We start from the raw sequence: 24,377 nt of genomic DNA, 5'->3' as shown, positions 1-24,377 counted from the left end.
GCCCATACATTAAGGGAATGACATTAGTGAAGAAGATTGTGAGGTTTTGGGCATATAAAGGCAATGTTAGGGTTTTGTTTATATTTATCATAATTTAGTTTTCCATCCAGTAATTATGGGTTTACGAACGTTATATTGTACAGGACGTGAGGAGGATTCCCTCGAGGAGGGTTAGGATCGACGACAGGCTTAGCCGTACACTGTGAGTGGACTTTTGTTTTCAAATAAATGATGCATGCATTTATTTATTAAAGTATGCTCTATTTAATTGTCATATTACATTTCGAGCATATGAGTTATTTTCGGAGATTGATTTCGCTTTATTCCATATAATTGCTTTTGATAGTGATTTGTTTCCGAAGTCGGTTATGATTTATAATTCTATTCGACGAATTATTATTTCCGATGTGATTTCCGGATTTATACTATTTATATTATATTTATATTCGTCGATTTGAGATTTCTAAGAGATTTTTAGGATGAGTTTTCGATGGAGCAAGTCTTTATATTTATTTATCGACTTTCGGTTTTGGCATTGGGAATGCCTTATTGTTAATCTAATTATTTTCTTAGCGTGTGGGACATGCTGTTGATTTATACGACGTTTTAAGAGAATTTTCGGGTACGGTTGGGAATCGTACCCGTGTTTTCTTTATTCGTGGGACATGGGGAAGCCTTATAGATTTACTGGATTTGAATGGTTTTTACCCACCATACCTGGGTCACTATATTTTATTGCTAGCTAGCCTATTAGTACTCCTCCCTGCTTACTATGTGTTCGTGGGTGAGTAAGAGCAGAGCATGTGATGCTCCAGAGTGTGGGACACTCCGACCCGAGCTTGGGAGGCTCCCTTCTTTCGTATGGTGAAACTTCTTCCCCATATTTTATCGTTGCTTGACTAGCGGGGTAGTCTGATTTTCATTATAGCCAGCGGGGCTGGTCTTATCTTCTTGAGAAACGATATTTCGATTTTACAATATATTTGTTTTTCGAATCTTGTGACTAGCGGGACTAGTCGGTTTACCGTTTTGAGATTTTTAGATTTAAAGCTAAATGTGTTTTCTAATTGTTGCATGCATCGGTATTTAAGTGAATAAATGCGGGAAAGTATAAACTCTTCTTCCGTTATGCTTGTTTATTTTGTCCACTCACGCTAATGTTTTTATGTACTTTCCCCTGGGCCCTTTGGTTTCAATTGCCCAGATCGCAGCGTTGCTGACCGGCTTAGGAGTTGAGGCTAGCACCAACTTTGCCATCTATCCTCAGTAGGTTATTTATTAACCTACCTTATGTATCATATGTAAATTGTGTTCTATAGATTGCTCTGTTTACCTTGGAAGGATGGATTTATACATTTGTATAATTATGAGTGTATGGGAGTTGTATAATATTGGAGGAAGTTGAAAGATTTGATTTGCTGGGTTGTAATATATTTGAGTGGTTATGTTTGTGTAGTACGGTGTATATACTTGAAAATTTGCGGAATGTTGCTAGGAAAAAGGGTGGCTTCAAGCATTGAAATTTATTATACTTAGAAGTGTTTTCAGCAGGTTTAGGGTTGTCCACTTTTAGGGGAAGTTCTGTCGAATTTTCCCGAAAAGTGGGCCCCGCAGGTCCATCTTGGAGTTAGGAGGGTAATTCCGGGGTAGGTCCTGACAATATGAGTCAATCATGTCAAATACTGTACATATCATATTGTTCAATATTTTTTCTTTTGAGAAACAGAAACATGTCAACTATGTTATTGATCATCGAAGTTACACATAATTAATGACCCACTCTTATGGGGCTATCAATAGAGTCATTACCTAAGTAATTCAACATTTTTAAGGACAATGAAGCACATCCAAAACTAGCCTACACTTCATATGGGAAAATTCAATGACACAGGAAAAGTAGATACTCTTGGCGACAAGTCTCAAGCTTGAGCAGATTCTGGTGCCATTTCCAAAAGAAGAGTAGCATCCAACTCATCAGTAACCCCCATTGGACCATCCACACCCTCCACTGCATCACTCGCAACCTCTTCCACCTTTAATTATCTCATCAAGCAGCTTGTGCTTCCGTAGAAAGTGTTTCTTTTTTGGTTAGACCAATTCTCATTCACCTTGATTAATTTTGTTCTTTTGACCTTTTGGTCTTTCTCTCCGAGCCGGTATGCACCACTCCATTGGTGTTTGGGATGTTAAAGCTCTCTTCCACATCTAATGGAGTTGCAACTAATGCCACATCCATCAACTTGGGTCTCTTCCTCGAATTTTTTAGCTTGTGCCTCATGCCGAATCCAAATGGTTTAGGTAGCTAAGTGAGACACTTAAGCAACCATCAGAGACTCTATCGTTATAGCAACACCCCAACTTGGGATAACCTAAGATCTTCCATCGAGAAACCGAATAGTTGCACTAGAGTTGTCTGCGGTTGGCTTGGAATCCTTGATAGTGACATCAACCCTCTAGGATTCTTTGTCACTGCAACCCTCCAATTATATGGTAGGACAATGTGAGCTTAGTCTCGATTTATGCACCTTGTGTGCCTTGGTGGCCCTAGTTAGGCGGCAAGTTCCTTACTTCGTGAAATGGTCGCAACCTCCTAGTGGCATAATGAAATTGAGTGTCACCGAATTTATTTTCATGTGGCAACATAGTGGGAAAGTTGATCTTATTAGTATATTATGGCTTCGAGTAAACATTTATTTTCCAATATGTCACCATAATTGTAAAGCGAATGAAGTAACTAGTAGAGCACTCTTTGTTGGTGCATGCTACAATACATAATTTTATAATAGACTACTAATATTGTTTTGAGATGTTCTCTGGATGCTTCTTGTAATTTGGGGTTTAGACATCATGTCCCTACCCCCTCCTCCGGCGCCGGTGTAGTCGAAAGTTTCATTAATGGTCAAGCTGAGGGCAGCCGTACTAGCTCTTCTCTCAAAGAAAAAAAAATGGTAGAAACACATATGGAAGACTTTAAGCATGAGATGATTATAAAAAGTCTAAAACCGGAGACTTTAACATTAGAGGTGTTGTTTTGCCTTGGACGATTTGATATAGAAAAGAAAAACAAAATAAATAAGTTTTTTTATTTTATTTACATTAAAGAGAAATCAAATCTATAAGCTAATTTAATCTTAGCTCAATTCTCAAACTCTGCTCAATCATTTAGACTTGTAAGTTTGTTGACATTGAAAGGGCAAGAACTCGTGTACGTATTACAATTGGGAATGAGATAATCGATCAATAGAAGATATTCCTTTACGATAATTCTTTTCCTGGAAATTGAGTTGTTAGGGTTATCTTTATTTGGTACGGGACTTTTCTTATATATGAGATGGCTAATTGACCATACTTAAAAGGTCTTCAATGTTATCAAAAAAAATATGGTGGGGATCGATGACGAGGAAGTGCTTCTTCTTTTTTGCTGGAAAAGAAAGAAGAGAACGGTACAAAAGAAAAAGGTAGAAGGAAAATAGGATTTGCCAGACAAAAATTAAAGGGAAAAATATTCTTTACAGATTTGTCATAGAATTCATTGGTATTGTCAAAGGTGGAATCTAATCATGAACAGTATTCAAAATTAACTCATGGTGCAAGTGGACTGTGGTTCATATTAGAATTTTCGATGAATCTATCAGCATGGTTCACTCTTGAAAGTCTGAAACTTTTATGAACATCGTTGATGAGGATGATGGAGGAAGATGATGGAGTTATTATCATATTGAAAAAGAAATGAACTAGTAAAATATTTATAAAAAAATACAATCATTTAATTAGATAGATTTTTCATTTTTTGAACCAAAACCATTCATTTATCTCAAGCCAGAATGACACGGATACATACATTCCCTTGCCAATCCTAGGGCAAGTTTAGGACGTGGTATGCTAACACCACCCATTAGACAACCAGTGCTCACTTATTGTAAAGCGAGCCTATGAACTATGGAAATACACAGTAAATAGGCCAAGTTTAAAAATAAAACTTTGGGAATACCCTCCTAAAAATAGGAAATTTGATAAAAATAGACAAAACTATTTTATTAGATCCGAAGACCTAGACTGCCCAGCCCAGGCCAAACAGCAAGAAGCCCAGTGTCTTCCGATCTCCACACCTTCCGACCGCCCATACAACGAAAGCCACCACGATCTGCTGCAGACTTATCCACACTGACGTCACCACTAACTGTTGTCCTGTTGCAGGAAAGACACCATCACCCTCCGCCATCAATAGGAAAAGCAAGCATGCTGCAAACACAGGTAGATCTAAAACATATATATACCATGTTAAAAAAAAAGATAGATTTTTCGTTTAAATGACTCGGTTTAATTAACGATGTGTCAATGACATATACATATACCATGTTAGATTAATGCCACAACATTTACACCTTCAGTTTATCAAACTTATAAGGGACTATGTCCTTAATAAATGGCAGGAAAGTTCATAGAAACTTAGAGCATTTTTAGCAATTCTAGCTATTTTTTAGTCAAATTTTAGCCAAACTAGCTAAACAGTCATTTTGGTTGGCCACTTTAAAAATATGTCTGCATCAATGCTCTCTATTTTAGCTAATTTTGAATTTATATTATTTTTTAAATGAAGATTAAATAGTTTAAATATATTTATAAATTACATAAAATAACTCAAAATGAATGTTTTAAATTATAGAGAGCCTCATCTCGCTCTCTATATTTAGGAGCGAGATAGCTAAAAGTTATAATGGAGAGCCACTTAGGAGTCTGGTGCAGCTGTTAAAATAGATAAAAAAAACTAAACATGCTCTCTAAAATAGCTAAGGAAAAAAAATAGAGAATCTGTTAAAGATGCTCTTAGAAGTCCAACAGTTACCATAAGATATAGCTAAAATAAGAAGATGTTGCCAGTCGATAATAAACATACAGAATTGCAATAACAACTTGTATTGATATATTAAGCGGAAGTGCGAGGAAGACCTAGATGGCAGCACTTTCTGTCGGATGTAGCTACCTTGCTGTACCCCAGATCCAGCGATGGCGACCCCCGTCTAGTTTAGCGACGCCAGACGTCTGGCCCTCTTCTTCTCTTCCAAAGGTTGAGGTGAAGTTTTGATTTGGGCTTGGATCAAGAGGCTTCGGTTGTATCCTGGTTGCAGATGATTATAGGAGGCAATCGAGGTTAGTTCCGATCTGGTATGGGATTGGGTCTAGCATTAGTTGGCTACCGGTCCTGGACGCCTTGAGTAGGACAGGCAGGTGCAGCAGACTTGCTTGATATCGGCGGCTGATGCGGATGGGAAGGCCGCTGAAGATCATGTTGGAGGTGGAAATGCAGGGGAACCCTGATAGTCAAGATTTGGTTTGGGCCTGGGCCTATGGGCTTGGGTTCAGGTTGGGGCCAGTTGGGCCTGTTTTTGGGCTTTAATGTTTCCTTAGGGTTTAAGCTTGTATGAGGTGAAAAAACTTCTATAAGTCTTCTATGACGTTTCTAGTTTATTGTTTGTACCACAATTGCGTGATTGACAAGTGAGAGCTAGTTGAATGATTTCTTTTCCGTATGAGGCGAGGTTTGTTCATTCTTGTATAGGCTTGCTTAAATGTGAGCGTCCCAGTGATCTTTAATGGTTTGCTCTAGCATAGATGGGCTAATTCGGACTTTCTTGCCAGATTTCTTAATTATGTAAGGCCTTTGACTGTTGATCTAATGAATTCAACTTCTATTTCAAAAAAAAAAAAAAAAACTTGTATTAATATGAGACCAAACTTTTTGGGGTCAACTACAAATGCAAGTTTTCTCCATTAAAATTAAGTAATTAACCTTATTTTGAAAAGTGTTGACATTATCACTTCAGTAATCACACAATGGATTCAACATTCGACCGTTGATTATTTAGATTCCTCTTTGATAAGTAACTTTGCCATATTTCAGCTATGTTTTTTTTTTCTTTTTTAGGAGAATGAATAATATATTCTAACAACTTCACATAATTATTGTCACAATTGTGAACTGATATTCAGTAACTTTTTATGAACAGTATCTGACCCAGTGACCTAAATAGTGGAAATAAAAAGTAAAAAATAGTGAATAGTATCTGATCTAGTGACCTCAACAGGTAAACTAACTCTAACCTTTATAAATGCAGGACATGTGACTTCACGAGAATTGTCACTATAATGTATAGTATATAACTTCGGTTTGGAGAAAAAAAAACACCCATGCATTAACCATATCAACACTTAAAATTTCTTGAATCTAGTTCGGTTGAATTAAATAAACAAATAAAACAAGTTATTTGTGAGTTGGAGGATTGATCTTAGACTTGATGGCTGATCCACAAATCCCATTTAAATCGTGTTGGTGCAAAACTTTCTCTCGACTCTTGGAACAAGTGCACCACATCAGGCAAATGGGAAAGGTAAAATGAGAGGTTTTGCTTCCTAATTATGCACTATTCATTGATTTTGCTTTTGCCTTTCATCTTTTTGGCGCACGTACCCCTAAAAGACAAGACTTTTACTTCTCAATCATCTTCAGAAAAGACAAGACTTTTACTTCTCAATCATCTTCAGCAGAGTTCATTTTTGTCTTCTCATTTTTGCCTTGCTTCTGCTTCTGCTTCTGCTTCGAAGAACCTTCTTCTCTGTTTCTGTCTTCTTCCTATCATTCTGTAGCAACTAGCAAGGTCAAAAGTGAGAAGAGGAAAATGTAGTAGATTTCATACGCTATAATTACGTAGGCCCCATTGGATTGGTCGCCTTGAACAAGAGGCAAAAGCTGCCAGCGGGTTTGGTTGACCAGGCTTCTAAAATCGGGCAATAAGCCATGCGGGAATCTGCCAAGCGGAACCCCTAATCCACGTGGCTTTTTATTATTTTAATCTTGGTTTTTCAATTTTTTTTCCCTTAATAGTTAAGTACGTTGGCCATCGGCACCAACGATTATGTATAGTCTCACAAATTTCACGCACAAACAGTCGTGTAGTTTGACTCCCTGAAACTTCCAATATATATGGCCGCACATTTCTCCCCGCCTTTTCTTTACACCACCAAATTCCGGTCCTCCTTCAGAATCCACACGCTCCCCTCTCCCAGCTATTGTCGTTGCTCTCCAGCCCTCGCCGCGTTTCGGCCTTCATCCTCCATTGTTTGGCTATCACGCAACCGCCTGTTGCTCCTTGCAAACGGAGCATTTGAATTTTCACCATTCTCAATTGCATTGTCGTCGGCGAAAGGGCTCATTACTCGAGTTTTGTTTTGGTGGTGTCGCATGCAGTTTGTTTGTTGCATTATAGGGTAGTTGGGGCTATGATTATGACGAGGAGGCTGAAAATTTGAATATAATTTTGGATGGTTTTCCTAGAGAATAATGTGATATGGGGAGCTCCAGAGTGAGGATCAGAGCCCGTTGGTTTCCCCATGTTGTGTTCATCGTCGTTTTGAGATTGTTGCCGTGCTTTTTGTGCCAGGACGAAGATGATTTCAGTAAGAACAAAAACCCGGCCACGCTTCCTCTTGTTACTCAGCTCTTGGAGAGCAAGCTTTCAAATCTCACCAAGTATTTAAGCAAAGACCTTAGAGGTCATATGGAGTACTGCATTAAGAATGTGTGAGTATTAATTAATACCCAATTCCACCTTCTTTGTTTTTCGCCATACAGTGTGTATCTCTCAAGGTTGGTCTTCTTGTATTTCAGGGAAGATGATTGGAATGGAGCATTCAATTATACGGGGAGGCTTGAATTCCTGTCTAATTGTATAAAAAACTCGAAAGGTATGAGCTTTAGCAATTTCCACACATTTTAATTTGTTTTCACTGCTAGAAATGTCATGATGATGTGTAGACTATAGAGTCAAAAGTGGAAGGGTTTGTGATTCTGATAGGTTGATGACATACAATGACGACGTTCTTGTTTTGAAATGCGTTGTTTAGCTTTTATGTGTATTGTACAGTTCCTAATGACAGGTTTGATACTAACAGGAGAAGTCAGTAGTCGAATATGTACAGCAGCGGAAATGAGGTACTATTTCTCGAGTTTCACTAACATTGGGATCACTGACGATGGGGTACCGCATCAGTTAACCTACTTGAAACCAAACCTGAACTGCAACTTGACCAATTGGGAAGCCGGATGCGAACCTGGTTGGGGTTGTAGTCTTGATGGTGAGGACAAGGTTGACCTCAAAGTTTCACACATTCCTGCTAGAACCACAGATTGTCAGCCTTGTTGTGAAGGTTTTTTCTGCCCTGAGGGAATCACTTGCATGATCCGTAAGTATATGGATTAACAGACCAATTTTCATTATTGATAGAGATGCAGTCTACAATGTGGTCCACATAGTTTTCTGGTTGTTAGTATCTGTTAATAGTTTTGTTTCGTTTACTTCTTATTAATCCTATGAGGTGATGCATTACTTTGTCCCGCTGATTTCATTCTTTATCGTCATTGTTTTAGTTTTCATTCTTATTTGGAACTTAGATTGGGTTTTCATCAATCCTTACTTCTACAAGGATGTGCGTTCACGCTTTATATGTCTTGCAACATTCATGTGATTCTTGTTTAGGTTCAAAATCAAAGTATATCATAACATTTGCTGCTTCTGTACAAGCCTAATTACCGAGCAAAAGATAGTCAGAACTCTTGATCCCATTTTGTTGATATTGTTTTTATTTTTTATTTTTTTTGGGGTCAAGTTAAACCTTTTGTTATCAGGGCTGTAGATATTGTATGTGATGATATCGAATCAAACCTAATACCTCCTTTTCTTTTAAATGAAGCTTGTCCTTTAGGTGCTTACTGTCCCCGTGCAAAACTAAACCAAACGAGTGGATTATGTGACCCGTGAGTTCATATCCTGGTCTTTGGCAATCTTCTGATGCTTCTTTATCCCAGGTTCCTAAGGTTTATACTATGCATTAATGTTCATTGGTGGATTAATTTTGCAGATATACTTACCAAGTACCTGCAGGAGAACCAAATCATACTTGTGGTGGTGCAGATGTTTGGACTGATGCGAGTAAAACTGATGTATTTTGTTCATCTGGTTCATACTGCCCCACTACCATAAAGAAATACACTTGCAGTAGTGGGTATTGATTCTCATCCGATAACTTAAATAACTTGCATTTGCGGCTGCTACTTGCTGCAATATGATAAAGCATGAACTTACAATCATTATGAAAAAAATCTACTCAAATTTGAGAAAATAGGCAACTTCTTGTGCTGTGCTCACGATCTGTATTTACTCATGTTGTCTTCTCATGTAATTTCAGATTTTACTGCAGGATGGGTTCCACATATCAAAAACGTAAGTTTTCTATATTGCAAGTCTATTTCATGTGTACTTTTCTTAAATAAAGGAACAGTAAATGAAGAAGATTTCATGCACCCATATCCTCTTACTAATTAACGTACACTAGTATTTCTATAAACCATTTTTCTTAGCCCTGTCCCATTTCATACTCACATTTCTGCGCACTCCAAAGGTTTTGCTTAATATATATATCTAAGTTGAGTGTTTGGTAGATAATGTAACATTCGTTTGCACCAACCATTTGCAGCATGCTTGAAGTTGACTGACTGTGGTCGAGGTACTGCAAATCAAAAGATTCATGCATACGGGATCTTCCTTGTTGTAAGTGTTCTCCTATCTGCTGGAAAGATGAAAATTTGAAACACAAAACGATAGGCTAGTTGTGAGTTGCTTATCATTACGAAGGGTGTCGATCTTGGTTGTGCCTTCAATTGAATCTATTCTTTATAAAAGCACACACTAAAACTTGCTTTCTCCCTCTCTTAAGATATGTTTAATGACCTTTTTACCTTTTTCTGGACAATATTCAACTATGCAGTTTCTTGATTATTTAAAATTTCTTCAATTTTCATTTTCAAAGAAAGAGCAAGAGAAAATGAAAAGGAATGGCATACTTCATGACATCAGTAACACCATGTCATGACATCAGTAAACACCATGTCCCAAGTCCCAAGTTTATGCTCTTCAAAACTTGATTCTGCACATATTTGTGGAGATACATGTACATACACTCTCTCTCTCTCTCTCGACCCCCCTCCTCTGTCTCCACAGACACTCACCACTCACCACTCACACAAAACATACATACATATATATATGAAATTGATTAATCAGATGCTGTTCATTGTCTCTCCAGGTTGCACTGAGTTTTATTTTGATCATAATTTATAACTGCTCTGATCAAGTTCTGCTGATTCGGGAAAGAAAAGCAGCTAAGTCTAGGGAAGCTGCAGCAAGACATGCACGAGAAACTGCACAAGCACGCGAAAGATGGAAAGCTGCAAAAGAAGGCCTTAAGAAGCGTAAAGTGGGATTGCAAGAGCAGATGTCCCGCACATTTTCTCGCAAAAAATCTACAAGGAATTCAGAGCCTCTGAAGATTTCAGGTCATCTTAAACCTGGTACAGATCATACTTCAACAGCACCTAAGATACCTGGTACATTAAGCTCATCTGAGCAATTATCACCAGCTTCAAAATCAAAGAATAAGGAACCAAGCAACCTTACCCAAATGTTGCAATCCCTAGACGATGATCCGCATAGTACTGAAGGCTTTAATCTTCAGATTGGTGATAAAAATATTAAAAGGCAAGCCCCAAAAGTTAAAAATCTGCATACTCACAGTCAAATTTTTAAGTATGCATATGGTCAACTCGAGAAGGAGAAAGCTATGCAACAAGAAAGCAAGAACTTGACCTTTACGGGTATAATCCAAATGGCCAAGGACACTGAGGTCAAGACTCGCCCTGCGATCGAAGTAGATTTTAAAGATTTAACTCTCACTCTGAAAGGAAAAGATAAAAATCTTTTGAGGAGTGTTACTGGAAAACTTTTTCCTGGTCGAGTTTCAGCAGTCATGGGCCCTTCAGGAGCTGGGAAAACAACATTTCTGTCTGCATTATCAGGAAAAGTAACTGGATGCACTGTGACAGGTTCAATTCTAATAAATGGAAAAGCTGAACCAATGACTGCCTACAAGAGAATCATTGGCTTTGTGCCTCAAGACGATGTTGTGCATGGAAACTTGACTGTGGAGGAGAATCTCCGATTTAGTGCAAGGTGCAGGTATGTGATTTACATCCTTAAAAATTTCTCCATCATTGCTTGAAAAAAAAAAAAAAAAGTTTCACCATAATGTACCATCAAATTTTTCTTATTGACAAACCCTCACCGCCCTGTTTTCATCATAATAAATATTTATCTCTTTATTGGGTGTTTCTCAGTCATCCTTTATCAGACTTCTATATGCTGGTGAGGTGGACACAGATACTATATGTTAGTCTCTTATGTCACCGGCAATTATTTCCTCATTGTACAAAGGCTAAGGATTTGTTGAATGCAAATTAAGAAAATCATGATGCTATTGCACAGGCATTTCTACTTATCTTCATACATGATTCTATTTGGTTGGGTACTTTCCTAGCTACACCCTACCCACTAGATATGATAGGTAGTCATCATATGTTAATATTAAACTCTGAATCAATAATCATGTAAGTTTTGTACGTGTCAATCAGTAATTTTCTTTGCTTCACTCTGAAAGCGATTACATCTTGTTGGTGGTCACCTTGATACTGCAGACTGTCTGCCAACATGCCAAAACCTGATAAAGTCCTGGTTGTTGAAAGAGTTATTGAGGCTCTGGGACTAGGGGCAGTGAGAGATTCCGTGGTTGGTACTGTGGAGAAGCGTGGAATCTCTGGAGGGCAAAGGAAACGTGTTAATGTTGGGTTAGAGATGGTCATGGAACCTTCATTGCTGATCTTGGATGAGCCTACGACGGGTTTGGACAGTGCATCTTCCCAGTTACTTCTTAAAGCCCTTCGACGTGAAGCTCGTGAAGGGGTAAACATCTGTATGGTACTTCACCAGCCAAGGTACCATCTCTCTCTCCCTCCCTGAAATTTCACTGCATGACAAAGAGCATGAGGTATGCCTTAGAGACCAAATTTTCTGATAAAATTAACTGACCACATGATGTTAAGTCGATATATGTTAGTTGAAAATCGAGCATGATGATTGATTAAGTCGCAATCACTAACAAGTAAACACTGGTCCGAAAATGTGGTTCAAGAAGCACTGAAACTAACCACTGCTATTTCTCCCTCCAAAGTTTTCTGATGAAGAGTATGTAGTCAGCCATTAGGGAAGAGGCCATCATTAGTTGCATTTTTTTTTCTTTCAATTTTTTGTTTCTTAATGGTCTGAAGCTAGTGTTTTGATTGTTTGATTTTGGTGGCGGGTGACAGCTATTCCTTATTCAGGATGTTTGATGATTTCATTCTTTTAGCCAAAGGTGGTCTTACTGTATATCATGGATCTGTAAAGAAAGTTGAAGAGTATTTTGCTGGCATCGGGATTGTTGTACCAGAACGTGTTAATCCTCCGGACTACTTCATTGACATTTTGGAAGGTATAGTGAAACCAAGCTCAGGTGTGAATCATGAAGAACTTCCAGTTAGATGGATGCTACATAATGGGTACCCAGTACCTCAAGATATGATGCACTATCTAGATGGAATTGCTGCAAGCTCAGCGGGCCCAAAACCTGTAATGAGGAGAGATCAATCTTTTGCTGGAGATTTGTGGCGGGATGTGAAGACTAATGTTGAGGTGAAAAAAGATCACTTAAGACATAACTTCCTAGTGTCCCAGGATTTATCAGACCGAATTACTCCTGGTATCTTCCGGCAGTACAGATATTACCTAGGGAGGTATAAGTATAACCATATACGCATTCATTCTTCAAATTTTATTCCATCTGCCTAAACATATTCTCTCTATATCAAAAATATACTATTGGAGGTGCAATACCTTTTCCCAAAGCCTGCCCATGGCTAGTTAACGCAGAATATTTGTAAATTGAAAAGACTGACTAGAGGTTCAACATCATATAGGGTTACAAGTTCGTTAAGTGCAACTTGCTTTTAGGGGTTAAGTTTTTACTGGTAATAATTTTGCTAAACCTCGAGTCAATGAGTCATGTATTGATCAGTTTTTATCTTGGTATTAGATGGTCCTCACTGAAGATTGAAACTATAGTTTATTGGGAAGAAGGATAATTGGCAGTGCTTGTTTGGCAGTTAAAGTTCATGACCTTTTAGTTTTTGACATGAAATTCTTATAGGTAACTTGTTTCAGGGTAGGTAAGCAGCGGCTACGAGACGCTCAAATGCTGGCAGCGGATTATCTGATTATGTTACTTGCCGGAGCCATCTTAGGGATTTTTTCAAAAATGAATGATGAAACATTTGGTTTCAACGGCTACACTTATACTGTCATTGCTGTTTGTAAGTAACAAACAAACTTTCTGGCAACATTCAGTTTAACTTGGTGTTTTAAGCCTTTAATTAAGAGACAGTAATTTCATTTGGAGATCTATAATTTCTTCATATTTCTAACCTTACCATATGACAAATAATCATATCTTCTATGGCAAAGTTTTAATGATTATTACATGCAATATCTAGAGTAGACAGTACTATTTCTCTGTCTATCTTCGCACTGTGCATGTACATCTAAATTTTAATCTTTACCGTGTGCCTTAGCTCTTTTGCGAATAATCTTTATTTTTCTAATTGCAGCACTACTTTGCAAAATATCAGCATTGAGAACCTTCTCTCTTGACAAATTACACTACTGGAGAGAGAGTGCATCTGGGATCAGCAGTCTGGCTCATTTTCTATCCAAAGATACAATGGACCATTTCAATACAGTCATCAAACCTTTGGTGTATCTATCCACATTCTATTTCTTTAGCAACCCAAGGTCATCGTTTCAAGACAATTACATTGTTTTGCTCTGCCTTGTGTACTGTACGACTGGCATAGGTTACGCACTTGCCATCTACCTTGACCCGAGTCCGGCCCAACTGGTATCTTCTGGAAGATCAAGTTGATCAAACTCATTACATGTTTAGGCTGTGTTGTACATTTATATTTTTTTCTTAACCTAATGACTTCTTTTCTGTTCTGTTCTCTCCAGAGCTCAGTGCTTCTTCCGGTTGTATTGACCCTCATTGCAACCCAAGCTAAAGACAGTAAAATTGCAGGGCATGTAGCCAAGTTTTGCTACACAAAGTGGGCACTAGAAGCTTTTGTTATTGCAAATGCCGAAAGGTTTGTCGTGACTAGTTCTTCCTCCTTTTCCTCTCAATCTAGCTCAGTGGTATTATCAACCCGGAGTTACTAATCCTCTAGATTTCCTTGTCAGGTACTCTGGGGTGTGGCTGATCAGTCGCTGCACGGCATTATATAGAAGAGGCTATGACCTTAATGATTGGACCCTCTGTCTGGTCACCCTCGTGGTGATCGGTCTACTTACTCGTATCTTGGCTTTCATTCTGTTGTTGATAACTCAAAAGAGGTAGATTGGTTCTCACGTCACCCTTTCCCCGGTTCATCTTGTCCATAGATCCTACAGGTCAAAAAGGAACACACTTGTAATTTGTATCATAGTAACTGATCAGAGTGAGCAACATTCTTCAGCAACAGGAATTGATGGCCAACATTCTAAGCAGAAATGTCCATGCGTAGACGAGTAGATCAGATCCCACATCCTTTTGTACAAAACAGGAACACTATTCGGTTAACTTTGTTCTTTATGTATAGTTAGTAGTTTACATTGAAAGTAATATTCTTGCACTGAAACTTTAATTAGTTTCCTCTTTTTTCCTTTTTTCCTCTCTCTCTCTCTCTCTCTCTCTCTCTCTCTCTCTGGAGCGAAAATGAAAGATTAAGCAACTACCCTTGGGATTTAATATCGAAAAATATTAATGAAATTTCTCTTCCGAACAAAAAAAGCAAATTTTTTTTAAAAACAAAATTAGTTTGGGTTGCTCTTCGGCCCATTCTTTTGGTGACAGACATTGGCCCATTCTCTCCAGGCTACGGGACTCAATAGGAACTCTCCTACGCGCGCAACACGTTTCTATGTTTTTCACAGAAAAGCAACTCGACCCAAAAACTAGACTATGAAATCAGCGTTTCGAAACGGTTACTTCTTCACACTCTCTCGCTCCTTAAACCCTAACCCTAACCCTAACCTTCCCTCCACTCTCTTCTCTCTCCATCTCATCCCTCCTCACTCATCTCCGTCCATCTCACCGCCCCCATTCCGCTCCGTCTCTCCGATCGCCAGAATTTCTGGCCTCTCCTTCACCTCCATGGCGGGCGGTGAACCCCACGCGCTTCCACTTCTGGAGAAGCAGTTCGATGACTTCCGCTCTCAGCTCGAAGAGTCGGGAACACTGCGCGACCGCATTCGAGCCGTGGTGGCGGAGATCGAGTCCACCTCTAGGTTTATTCACTCGAGCCTCCTCTTGGTTCACCAGTCGCGTTCAACACCCGGTACGGCGCCGTTTTTTGTGTGAAGTGATTGTAATGCGTTCTCGTTTTGTGATTGTTGTTGGTTGAAGCACCTGCTACGGCACCGTTTTGTATGCGTCTTCCGATTTGTGTTTTTTTTTTTTGTGTGTGTGATTGTTTATTGGTTAAAGCAGAGGTTTTGGAGAAGCCAAAGGCTCAAATTGTTGTGCTGAAGGAGCTCTACAATCGGCTCGCTGAAATTGTGCGTGAAAGCCCTGGGGGATATTACAGGTTAGTGGAATTGAGCTTTCGGATTTTCGTGGAAATTGAAGTGTGTTTGTTATAGGCTAGTGGAATTTGAGCTCTACTTGTTTCTGTTTATGATAGAAAAAGAAAGGAAATGTATGATTAGGTATGATAGGTTTGTGCAAGTGTGTTATTGGAAAATAAGTTTTAGTTTGGATTTTGGGACTGGCTTTTTATGTGTTGCTTTTGTTTAGATATCATGGTGATTGGAAGTCTGAGACGCAGACTGTGGTTTCGCTGCTTGCTTTTATGCATTGGTTAGAGACAGGGACGCTTTTGTTGCACACTGAAGCTGAGGAAAAACTTGGGTGTATGATTCTTATCTCTGTTATTGTTTATTTATGATTGCAATATGGATAAGTCGATATTCTTTTTATATGTGCAGATGAATTTCAAATTTTTCAAGATTTCGTATAGGTGTCAAATTTGACAAGTAAATGCATAATAGTATTGGCAATTACATATGATTTAACCGGCTGAGGTAGGATGAGCAACTGGGTCCAGGTTTTTCAACCAATTATTGATCTTAGTGACAGAACACCAAAAGCTTCCAAAAATATGATAGAAGTTAAATGACTCTGATGCATGATCGTATGAGCTACTATACATTAGAATCATGACTGCTCATAATCTGTACTATAGCTCTTTATGTAGTTTAGTTTGTATTGCACAGTATAATCTCTATTTTCTGAGCTCTATATCTACTGATTTTTCAGTGAGCGGCTCAGAATTTGGTCTGGATGTTGAAGACTATCTTGTTGGTGAGTATTGTAATATTTTGAATACATTGTTCTGTGAAACAAGTCGACCATTTAATTTTATGCGACAATGTTAAGGCACAAGGTTTTTCATGTTTTCCTTATATTCTATGAAAAAGCACCAACTGAATACAAACTTATTACTTATGATACAATTCAGCCTAAAACACAAGATCTTATCTCATTTTCACAAACTTAAGATGAGCTTGTGTGTAGGTTGTAGGGCTGATATGTCCTTATGTATTTTGCCCAGGAGATCATTGAAAATGCTGAATGATCATATTAATAAGCATTGTCGGTTTCTCTTTTTTTCTTTCTAAATAGACATTGATGTGGAGACTTTTCTAACATTGCAGGTATTTGCTTCATGTCTAATGAACTGGTAAGGAAGTATCTAAAGTACCCTTGCTCTGTTCTGCTTATTCACACATTACAATGTTTTCTTAAGTTTCATTTCTGTTAAATTAAAAATGGGGAGAAAAGAATGTCTTGAGCATCAGGCGTGCAGATGATATAACTGGTACATATGTTCCTCCTCACATCAACATATTCAAATCTAAATTCTAAATTGAAGGGTTAGAATGGAATCATAAAAATAGTATACTCTATGCTTTAATTTATTATGGTGTATACCTGGGATTGTAGTTCAGTTTTATGCTAGAATGATGTCAGGTGCATGTGGTTGAACACATTGACCTATATAGTGTATCTAGAAGGATGCCCTCCATTTGCAAATTCACGGGGTAAATTAGCTTATTGATCGATATAAATGGGTTCATTGTGCGGTACATTGCTGCAGCCTAGGTATGTGGTTAACCAAGTGACAGCTGGGGATTATGATTGCCCAAGAAAGGTGATGAAGTTTTTGACAGACCTCCATGCAGCCTTCCGACTGCTCAATCTTCGAAATGACTTTTTGCGCAAGAAATTTGATGGTATGCTACTAATTACAATTCTATTTCTACATGGTCCTCTTGCCCTCTACAAGCTTCATGATTGTTAAAAAAATTTGCATTGCACCTATGTGAATCATTTGTGAACTGATGCAGGTATGAAGTATGACCTAAGAAGAGTTGAAGAGGTTTACTATGATGTAAAGATCCGAGGCTTGGCAGCCAATGTGGATTCTGTGGAAAAGGCAGCAGCATAAGGACAATCATAGAGTGCAAAAGTAGTACACTTCCTCTTTGTTCATCTTGATTATCACATATTCTAGTATCCTGCTCTTCTGGAGAAGCAGATGAACTCTCTAGGGTTTTGTGTCAGAAACTCAGGATTGTATCGGATAGCTTGTTCTGCTTGTAGTTACCGCAGAATGGAAGAGGGCGAAAACAGAGAATGATTACTAGACCAAAAAGGTTATCTTTAGGCTTTTATATGTAATCCCGAAACATCGCTGAGGAAGAATAAAGGTCTAGATATGAGAATCGTTGATATTATTCTGCTTCCACTAAACGAGAACAATCTCCCTGCTCTTACATTGTTCCAATTATTTCAGTTCAGTATTTTGGGTTCAGAATCGCGTTAGATTCTCTATTATGGCTTTGAAAAATGGAAGTAATATGCTCTGAAAGCAACGAAGGCGGGTGGGGCTGCAATGGATTTAATCGGACTTTGAATGATCCAAACATTTCTAATCATTCTCGTAGTCTATACCTGTCGTTCTCTAGGTCGAATTATCCTAGCCCATCGTTACGGGTGTGTGATAGGGAGGTTTCGGCCATTGTCATCCATCCAATTTAGCAACCACTATTTTTACTTTTTGCTCATCAACACCTCACACTTCGTAAAAGTTCAAACTTGAAAACGCAGTGGGACAACGCCATGTAAAATATCTAAGGCTTGATTGAGCCTACTTTACATTTTGACTAATACTATGAAATGAGGAACCACCTTAATAATTGCACGGAAAAAACACAACAATTCAAGGACCTATACAATTGGTGTAGTATGAAGCCAACCCAGCCTCTAGATAAGATAGACACGGTTTTCCAATCGCACTCAAAAGCGTAACGACCAGCAATTGAGGAATGATTAATTTACCTTCATCGTGAGACGTGAGATGAAAGCTGTGTTCTTGTTTTCTAGTTTCTAAATACGTTAAATAAGGACACGTGGAAGTTGAGGGTGAAATTAATGGAGTGAAAATTGAGATTACCGCCCTAACCAGATAAGTAAGCACATGTTCCACACTTCATCTACCTACAGTAGTCGTCTGACGGTAGCCTCACTTCTGTCAGCAAGATTTGACTGCAATTTTACCTTGGGCAGTTAAAATATCTTGTTAACCCACACATTTCGATGGACAAGCTTTGCTAAGCACACACCCACACACAAATATTAAAATAACAAAAAAAAAAAAACTATTAAATTCCCATCGGCCTCAGTCCCCTAACGCCGTCAATCAGTAACGTGGATGAGCAATGGCCGCAACCACCCCGTTTGAATGTCGTCCACGTGTCCCCTGGACTCGAAACTCCAGTTCGGGTCATGAGTCTCTCGCAACCCGACCCGAGAAGATTATAAAAAAATAATAAATAAAAATCTCCCATTTTGGATTCCGGACCCAAACGCACCCTAACCCCTTCATTTCGTGCCCTTTTTGGCGGTTTTGAGCCCTTTCGGTTTCGAACATTCGCACGAAAAATTCTGACGCCCCTTTTTCTCTCGCTGAGTCACTCCAAGGTCAGATCTCGACCCTCTCTTCCTCTCTCTCTCTCTCTTTGCTTAGATCTTCATTTTTTCCTTTTGCGTTTTCGATTTTCAGCTTCGTCTCGGAGAGATCGCAGATCGGCGTCGTTCAGCTCCGCTAGGTTTTCCGATGCTCGTTCACCAGGTACTGTTAATTTTCCGATCTGATACTTTTTCTCTCTGCGCTGCTTAGCTGATTTGTTACTGTGAACGCAAAACTCGGTCGATTGATTTTTCTTCAAGCTTTGACTTAATTGAACTGATTAGCTGTCCAAGTTTCCATGTTTATCTCTAGCTTCTCATAATTAAAGCCAATAACATTAATCGGAGCTGTAATTAATTTTTTTTTTTGAATATTTGTACAGTTTCTAAGTAACGAATCGGAGCTTTTGGATCTCCTTTTCTTTCCCTGTCATGTATTTTCTTTCTGAGAAAAATGCTAAGTGTCAGAGTCAGGCTTTATGAAAGGTCTATTCGCTGTTTAAATAATTTTTTTATATTTTTTATGAAAAAATAATCTGTTTTTTCTGGTTCGTTCTGATTAGATGGTACTAATCTGATTTTAGTTAGTTATGCTTGAGATCAAGGGGTTGTAGTGTAGAAGTAGTAAGATGTCTAGTGGTGGTAATGCAGCCACATTATAAAACCTCATTCGGAATGTTTCTATTCGTCACCTGTAATTCATCAACGCCTCATTATAGATCATGCAATTGTAAATTATATGAAGTGAGTACAGAGTGTCGCGTATTCTTTGCTATATGAAATGAACTGCAGGTTAGGACAAAGCACTGGCTTGATTGTGTAAAATGAGAAAAAGGTTGTGCCTTTATGGACATGTCCAAGCTATTAATACAATAATTAGCTTACTTGGATCCTTTGTGAAATTCCTTTGCCGTGTTGATGCTGCATAGGTTGTTTATTTGGGAGGGCATTTTGCACAACGAGAACTGATAATTGTCTTTGGATTGTAGGGATCAACCTTAGAAACCGTAGCATGAAATGGATCATGAAGCACACTTGCGCAAGAAGTTTGTCGACATGAAATCCCAAAGGGTGAGAATTTATTAATACTTCCTTGAACTGCTTCTAGGCACTTGCTTAACGTAGCATGTGTAACTTTTTTTTTTTTTTTTTCGTTCTCTAAACTGCTTTTTCCAAGCATGCTTTCACACTATGGACGGCACATAAATTTTCCTAACTATTTAAACTGATAGTTTCTTTTCTGTATGCCATTTTTACATTTTAATATGAATTTTGTGGTTAAAAGTTGATGCCTGGGCCTTATAATTAAAATTATACTTCCTCAGTTCCTTGACTGGAATTTCGACATGTATGATATTTTTGCGTCTTTTCCTGTTCAGGTGAAAGTGGAAGATTCATTTGCTCCTGCACTGGATGATGAAACCGAAACAATTGAGCACTTGCTTGCAGAACCTAAAACTGAATGTGTTACAGTAGATGGTGTCTTATGTTTTGGCAAGGAGAATGCAGAAAAATGCTTAAACTTTGATGATTTTTCTTCTGGATTTGACTATGGACTAAATACATATACTGGTAATACTACTGAATGTTACTGTTCACAATGTTGATCATTACTAATTTTATGTGTTTTTAGGAAGTCCTATTGTCATAGGATTCTTGCCTCTTTACCTGGGAGCACCTTGTGTGCACATCCTTGCAAACAATTTTAACATGGTTTATTTAGCCTCCTGAGCTTTGTCCCCTAGATTGAAATTCTTTCACCATTCATACTGATCCTGTTGCATGAAGAAACCAAAGTAATACAGAAGAAAAAGACTCTAAAGGAAGTGTAGACATTTAGCACCTGCATGCAATGAACTCTTGTTTCTGCAATGATGGAATAAATACCAAATGGTATTTTTCCAAAAGATATGTGTTGGTTATTGAATTCCCGTTTGGACACTAGAGATTCATTATGTCTAATAGTTTGATATCGTTCTAATGTGTTATACTTTCTGGTTTTTGTCAGGTGGGCGGCATTCTGCTCACCCTCGTGGGCCGCGTTCTGCTCATCCTCGCCAAGGAGATTATGAATTAGAACTTGGAGTACGTACCTAACTACTTCGACTAATTAATATCATGTCTGATTCATTCTGTGCGTTATCTTTTCCGAAATCAGCTCCTATTTCAGTTTCATCCCACCTTTTTTATTTTTAAGTATATAATTTGATATGCCATGTATAGGGAATCTGGACTTTATTACAGTTTTTATTTGCTTCCATATGTGATTGCTTCTTTGATGAGAAAGTGATTTAGTAGGTTCTTGATGGATTGCTGGATGAAGTCGAAGAAGTGGAGGATATTCATGCAACAAATGGTCTTGCAAGTCCATGTGATGATTTTCTTCTAGGTAAATATTTTTATGATCTTCTGTGTGTTATTGTGATAGCTTAATATTGTGAGAACTGGTACGGTTTCTCTCTCTCTCTCTCTCTCTCTCTCTCTCTCTCTCTCTCTCTTAATTACTGGTGGTGTCTTTTTCTGTGTGCAGATATTGGATTTACGGGGAAGGTTTCTGAACTGGAATTTGGTCCTTGTGAAAGATCACATCTTGGAAACTCTGAAAGTCGGTCTCCAGGGTTAAGTGGCAGTAGTAATAGTGCAGTAGGGGTTTCAGAATCGTCTACAGTGACAATTCAAGAATTTGAGTGCAAAAATCATTCTTGTCCCAACGAATCACCTCATAAGTTGCCTGGTGACTTCAGGCGGAAAAAAAGACGTCAGGCACCAGTTGAAGGAAGTACCTGCCCTAGTTCATTCAGTTTACAAAATCTTGAAGAGTTAGATAATAATCAGAAACCTGTAGTAAGTGGATTATTGTCCAGTGAAAATGAGAAGAGCTCCGTTGAAGGAAACAAAATTGGTGCTATTATTAAGAAGAAAAGACTGCCTAAGACTACTCGGAGACATGTTGAAGATTCGTCAAAAAGGAAAGCAAAAGATTTAATGGGAAGTGAAAATATTTCTCATCTTGCTGCTACAGATGATCAGTGCTTGAAGGCTAGATCTCAGAACAAACTTCATCATACAAGACCTATGACATTGTCGTCAGTTCCTGAGGAGGATTCAATTTCAGATAATCTGACGCTGTCTGAATTCAAGATTCGGATAGCACGTCCAAAGAAGCAGGTAACAGTTCTTGTAGGGAAATCCAATCCTCCTTATCTTTCTTCCAAAAAAACTTTGGATGAAAGTATGGAATCTTCTTCTTCATCTCCTATATTTCTATTTGTCTGGTGTTTCTGTATCCGTGCTATTCTCCTTGTCAAATTATCAATAGATTAATAAGTTGCGAACTTTAAGAGTATTATGGGTTCTCTGGAACACCTCATTGAAATATGTGAGATTATCTGTGTCATGTCTATCTGCAAAAGATGACTGTATTTGTCATCTGGCAGTACCCTTGGTCAGACCCAGGTAAATTTTACATCTCTTGTATGGAGGATATGCTGCTACCTTTCTGTAGCTTTACTTCTATTGATTCCGGGGGTCTCGAATTACGTATAGCCAAAGCACACTAGAATTCTACATGCGTGATTGAGTTGAAAAGCATTTGTAGTATTTTCTGTATTTTCTGAGGTATCTGGGTAGCAGTGTTCTTGTTGCACTGAAGGCACAGCTGTCCTGTTGTACATCAACTTAAAAGCATAAAATATAGGAATCAGAATGAACTGTTATTGTGTTATCTTCTTCTATTCATGATAGTCTAATGCTTTTAGAATTTTTATTGGCACAGGCAATTCGGACTGAATTTCAACCCATTACATCTGAGTCTGAAGATGAAATTGTCAGAGTGACGATATCCGAAAAGCATGATCGAAGGAAGGATCAACCGATTAAATCCAAGTCTGACAATGAAAGGGCGATCACGAAGATATCCAAAAAGCATGATCGAAGGAAGGATCAACTTATTAAATCTGAGTCTGAAGATGAAACTGTGACAAGGAGAAGATCTACCAGGCATAATCGAAGGAAGCATCAGCCTATTAACTCCGAGTCCGAAGATGAGATTGTGAGAAAGAAAAGATCTAAAAAGCATGATCGAAGGAAGCATCAAAGGATGTGGGACGTCTCTGAGGTGATGGCATTGATTGATGGTATTTCTGAATATGGAGTTGGACAATGGACACGCATAAAGAGGCTTCTATTTACATCTTCTGCTTATCGCACACCAATAGATCTCAGGGTAATACTGCCGTTTTCTACCAACAAAGGGAATATAGTCTTTCCATATCTACAGAAAATGGAGAGGGCCAGTTCTCCAATCTAATCCGTCCAATGCGCAAGCCCTCCTGAATTTGGGACAGGCCATGTGAACGGTCTCATGTGCAATCTACGGTCCAGATTTTAACTGGCTTTCTCCATCTTGTGTGAAATTAGGAGGAGCTTGGTTTCAATTTTAACAGTTGCCTTTTGTGTTATTATCTCATTCAATTCACTACTTGTGCATTCTGCAGGACAAATGGAGAAATCTTCTGAGAAGTAGCTGTCGAAGGAAACTGAAGAAAGAGGCAAGCTTTCTGTCTATTTGTACTTCCATGTCAGTTGGGGTTTGTTGATGTGTTATGTAAACTAAAATTGTTTGCGGTGCGGTGTGGCTCAATACAGGTTGAGGAAAACGAGGAGAATGACATGCATTTACCAAAGTCACTAATATACCGTGTCCGTGAGCTGGCAAAGAAACATCCATATCCAAGGCAGCGTGGTAAAAAGTGTTCCCCTGCCATACTCCCTGCTGAAAGCAAAGGTGCTTCGACTGACCTTATCATTAAGTATGTGAGAAGGAAGAACCGTTCTTGAAGTTCAATGTTGCAGCAACTTGATAGTCAGGACTGTACTTTACATGTAAAAAGTGTGTTGGTATTAACAAGATTAACACCCAGTTCTTGGATCCCCAGAAAAAATGATTACTGAATGTGGGCCGAATTTTCTTTTGTAATCTTTTCGAGATAATTAGATATTGTGTCAGACAAGAGGAGTTATATTTGGCATTAATGCATACCTTTTTAGGAATTTACTAATGCGTAACTTGCAAAAATTGTTGCTGGACAAACTCGTAAATGTTTACATTTTATAGGTGTGATCAGCTGTTGGATGTTTTACCCTAATCTACTGCGTGTTATTGTCTTCTGTATTTAGAAGGATCCAGAGGCTCGAAAGGTGCATGGAGTGTCATGTTTTCAGAATGTCAATGCCATTTTGGTTTTGAAGTTTACTTGTATGTGATTATGGCGTGTAGAGAGCAGACGGTTTATGTTGCCATCGCTTTTTATCTTCATCTACTAAAGTTA

At 38.4% G+C, this 24,377-nt stretch overlaps 3 protein-coding genes across 3 annotated transcripts; all 3 read left to right on the top strand.

Moving 5' to 3' along the window:
* The first annotated feature begins 7,019 nt into the window (after positions 1 to 7,019).
* Positions 7,020 to 14,677, top strand: LOC112194732 (putative white-brown complex homolog protein 30). Its single transcript, XM_024334952.2, has 14 exons — positions 7,020 to 7,579; positions 7,667 to 7,743; positions 7,951 to 8,241; positions 8,749 to 8,812; positions 8,917 to 9,060; positions 9,244 to 9,278; positions 9,532 to 9,605; positions 10,141 to 11,069; positions 11,585 to 11,881; positions 12,254 to 12,718; positions 13,146 to 13,294; positions 13,589 to 13,878; positions 13,989 to 14,122; positions 14,217 to 14,677. Exons 1-14 carry the CDS (start codon positions 7,347 to 7,349, stop codon positions 14,371 to 14,373), a joined length of 3,339 nt encoding a protein of 1,112 aa, XP_024190720.1. The 5' UTR covers positions 7,020 to 7,346; the 3' UTR covers positions 14,374 to 14,677.
* Positions 14,678 to 14,937: 260 nt separating this feature from the next.
* LOC112192825 (translin) lies at positions 14,938 to 17,863 on the top strand. The gene is made up of 7 exons (XM_024332709.2): positions 14,938 to 15,352; positions 15,505 to 15,601; positions 15,811 to 15,926; positions 16,333 to 16,377; positions 16,731 to 16,756; positions 17,174 to 17,309; positions 17,424 to 17,863. The coding sequence occupies exons 1-7, from the start codon at positions 14,977 to 14,979 to the stop codon at positions 17,522 to 17,524; spliced, it is 897 nt and encodes a 298-aa protein (XP_024188477.1). The 5' UTR covers positions 14,938 to 14,976; the 3' UTR covers positions 17,525 to 17,863.
* Positions 17,864 to 18,933: 1,070 nt separating this feature from the next.
* Positions 18,934 to 24,162, top strand: LOC112192263. Its single transcript, XM_024331915.2, has 10 exons — positions 18,934 to 19,059; positions 19,142 to 19,210; positions 20,037 to 20,118; positions 20,427 to 20,619; positions 21,056 to 21,132; positions 21,346 to 21,436; positions 21,578 to 22,215; positions 22,823 to 23,272; positions 23,544 to 23,597; positions 23,695 to 24,162. The coding sequence occupies exons 3-10, from the start codon at positions 20,065 to 20,067 to the stop codon at positions 23,884 to 23,886; spliced, it is 1,749 nt and encodes a 582-aa protein (XP_024187683.1). The 5' UTR covers positions 18,934 to 19,059; positions 19,142 to 19,210; positions 20,037 to 20,064; the 3' UTR covers positions 23,887 to 24,162.
* The last annotated feature ends 215 nt before the right edge of the window (positions 24,163 to 24,377 follow it).

The sequence above is a fragment of the Rosa chinensis genome, chromosome 3, assembly GCF_002994745.2.
Source record: "Rosa chinensis cultivar Old Blush chromosome 3, RchiOBHm-V2, whole genome shotgun sequence".
NCBI lineage: Eukaryota > Viridiplantae > Streptophyta > Magnoliopsida > Rosales > Rosaceae > Rosa > Rosa chinensis.
This window is presented reverse-complemented; position numbering and strand designations above follow the sequence as displayed.

What these genes read in the sequence shown, in the direction of transcription:
- LOC112194732 (XM_024334952.2), top strand. Translation starts at nt 7,347, where the DNA reads ATGGGGAGCTCCAGAGTGAGGATCAGAGCCCGTTGGTTTCCCCATGTT. An exon ending in TACAGATATTACCTAGGGAG is followed by an intron (nt 12,719 to 13,145) that starts GTATAAGTATAA and finishes AACTTGTTTCAG; the next exon opens with GGTAGGTAAGCAGCGGCTAC. An exon ending in GTTATTGCAAATGCCGAAAG is followed by an intron (nt 14,123 to 14,216) that starts GTTTGTCGTGAC and finishes TTTCCTTGTCAG; the next exon opens with GTACTCTGGGGTGTGGCTGA.
- LOC112192825 (XM_024332709.2), top strand. Translation starts at nt 14,977, where the DNA reads ATGAAATCAGCGTTTCGAAACGGTTACTTCTTCACACTCTCTCGCTCC. An exon ending in AGCCCTGGGGGATATTACAG is followed by an intron (nt 15,602 to 15,810) that starts GTTAGTGGAATT and finishes GCTTTTGTTTAG; the next exon opens with ATATCATGGTGATTGGAAGT. An exon ending in GCTTCATGTCTAATGAACTG is followed by an intron (nt 16,757 to 17,173) that starts GTAAGGAAGTAT and finishes ACATTGCTGCAG; the next exon opens with CCTAGGTATGTGGTTAACCA.
- LOC112192263 (XM_024331915.2), top strand. Translation starts at nt 20,065, where the DNA reads ATGGATCATGAAGCACACTTGCGCAAGAAGTTTGTCGACATGAAATCC. An exon ending in TAGCACGTCCAAAGAAGCAG is followed by an intron (nt 22,216 to 22,822) that starts GTAACAGTTCTT and finishes TTATTGGCACAG; the next exon opens with GCAATTCGGACTGAATTTCA. An exon ending in GCACACCAATAGATCTCAGG is followed by an intron (nt 23,273 to 23,543) that starts GTAATACTGCCG and finishes TGCATTCTGCAG; the next exon opens with GACAAATGGAGAAATCTTCT.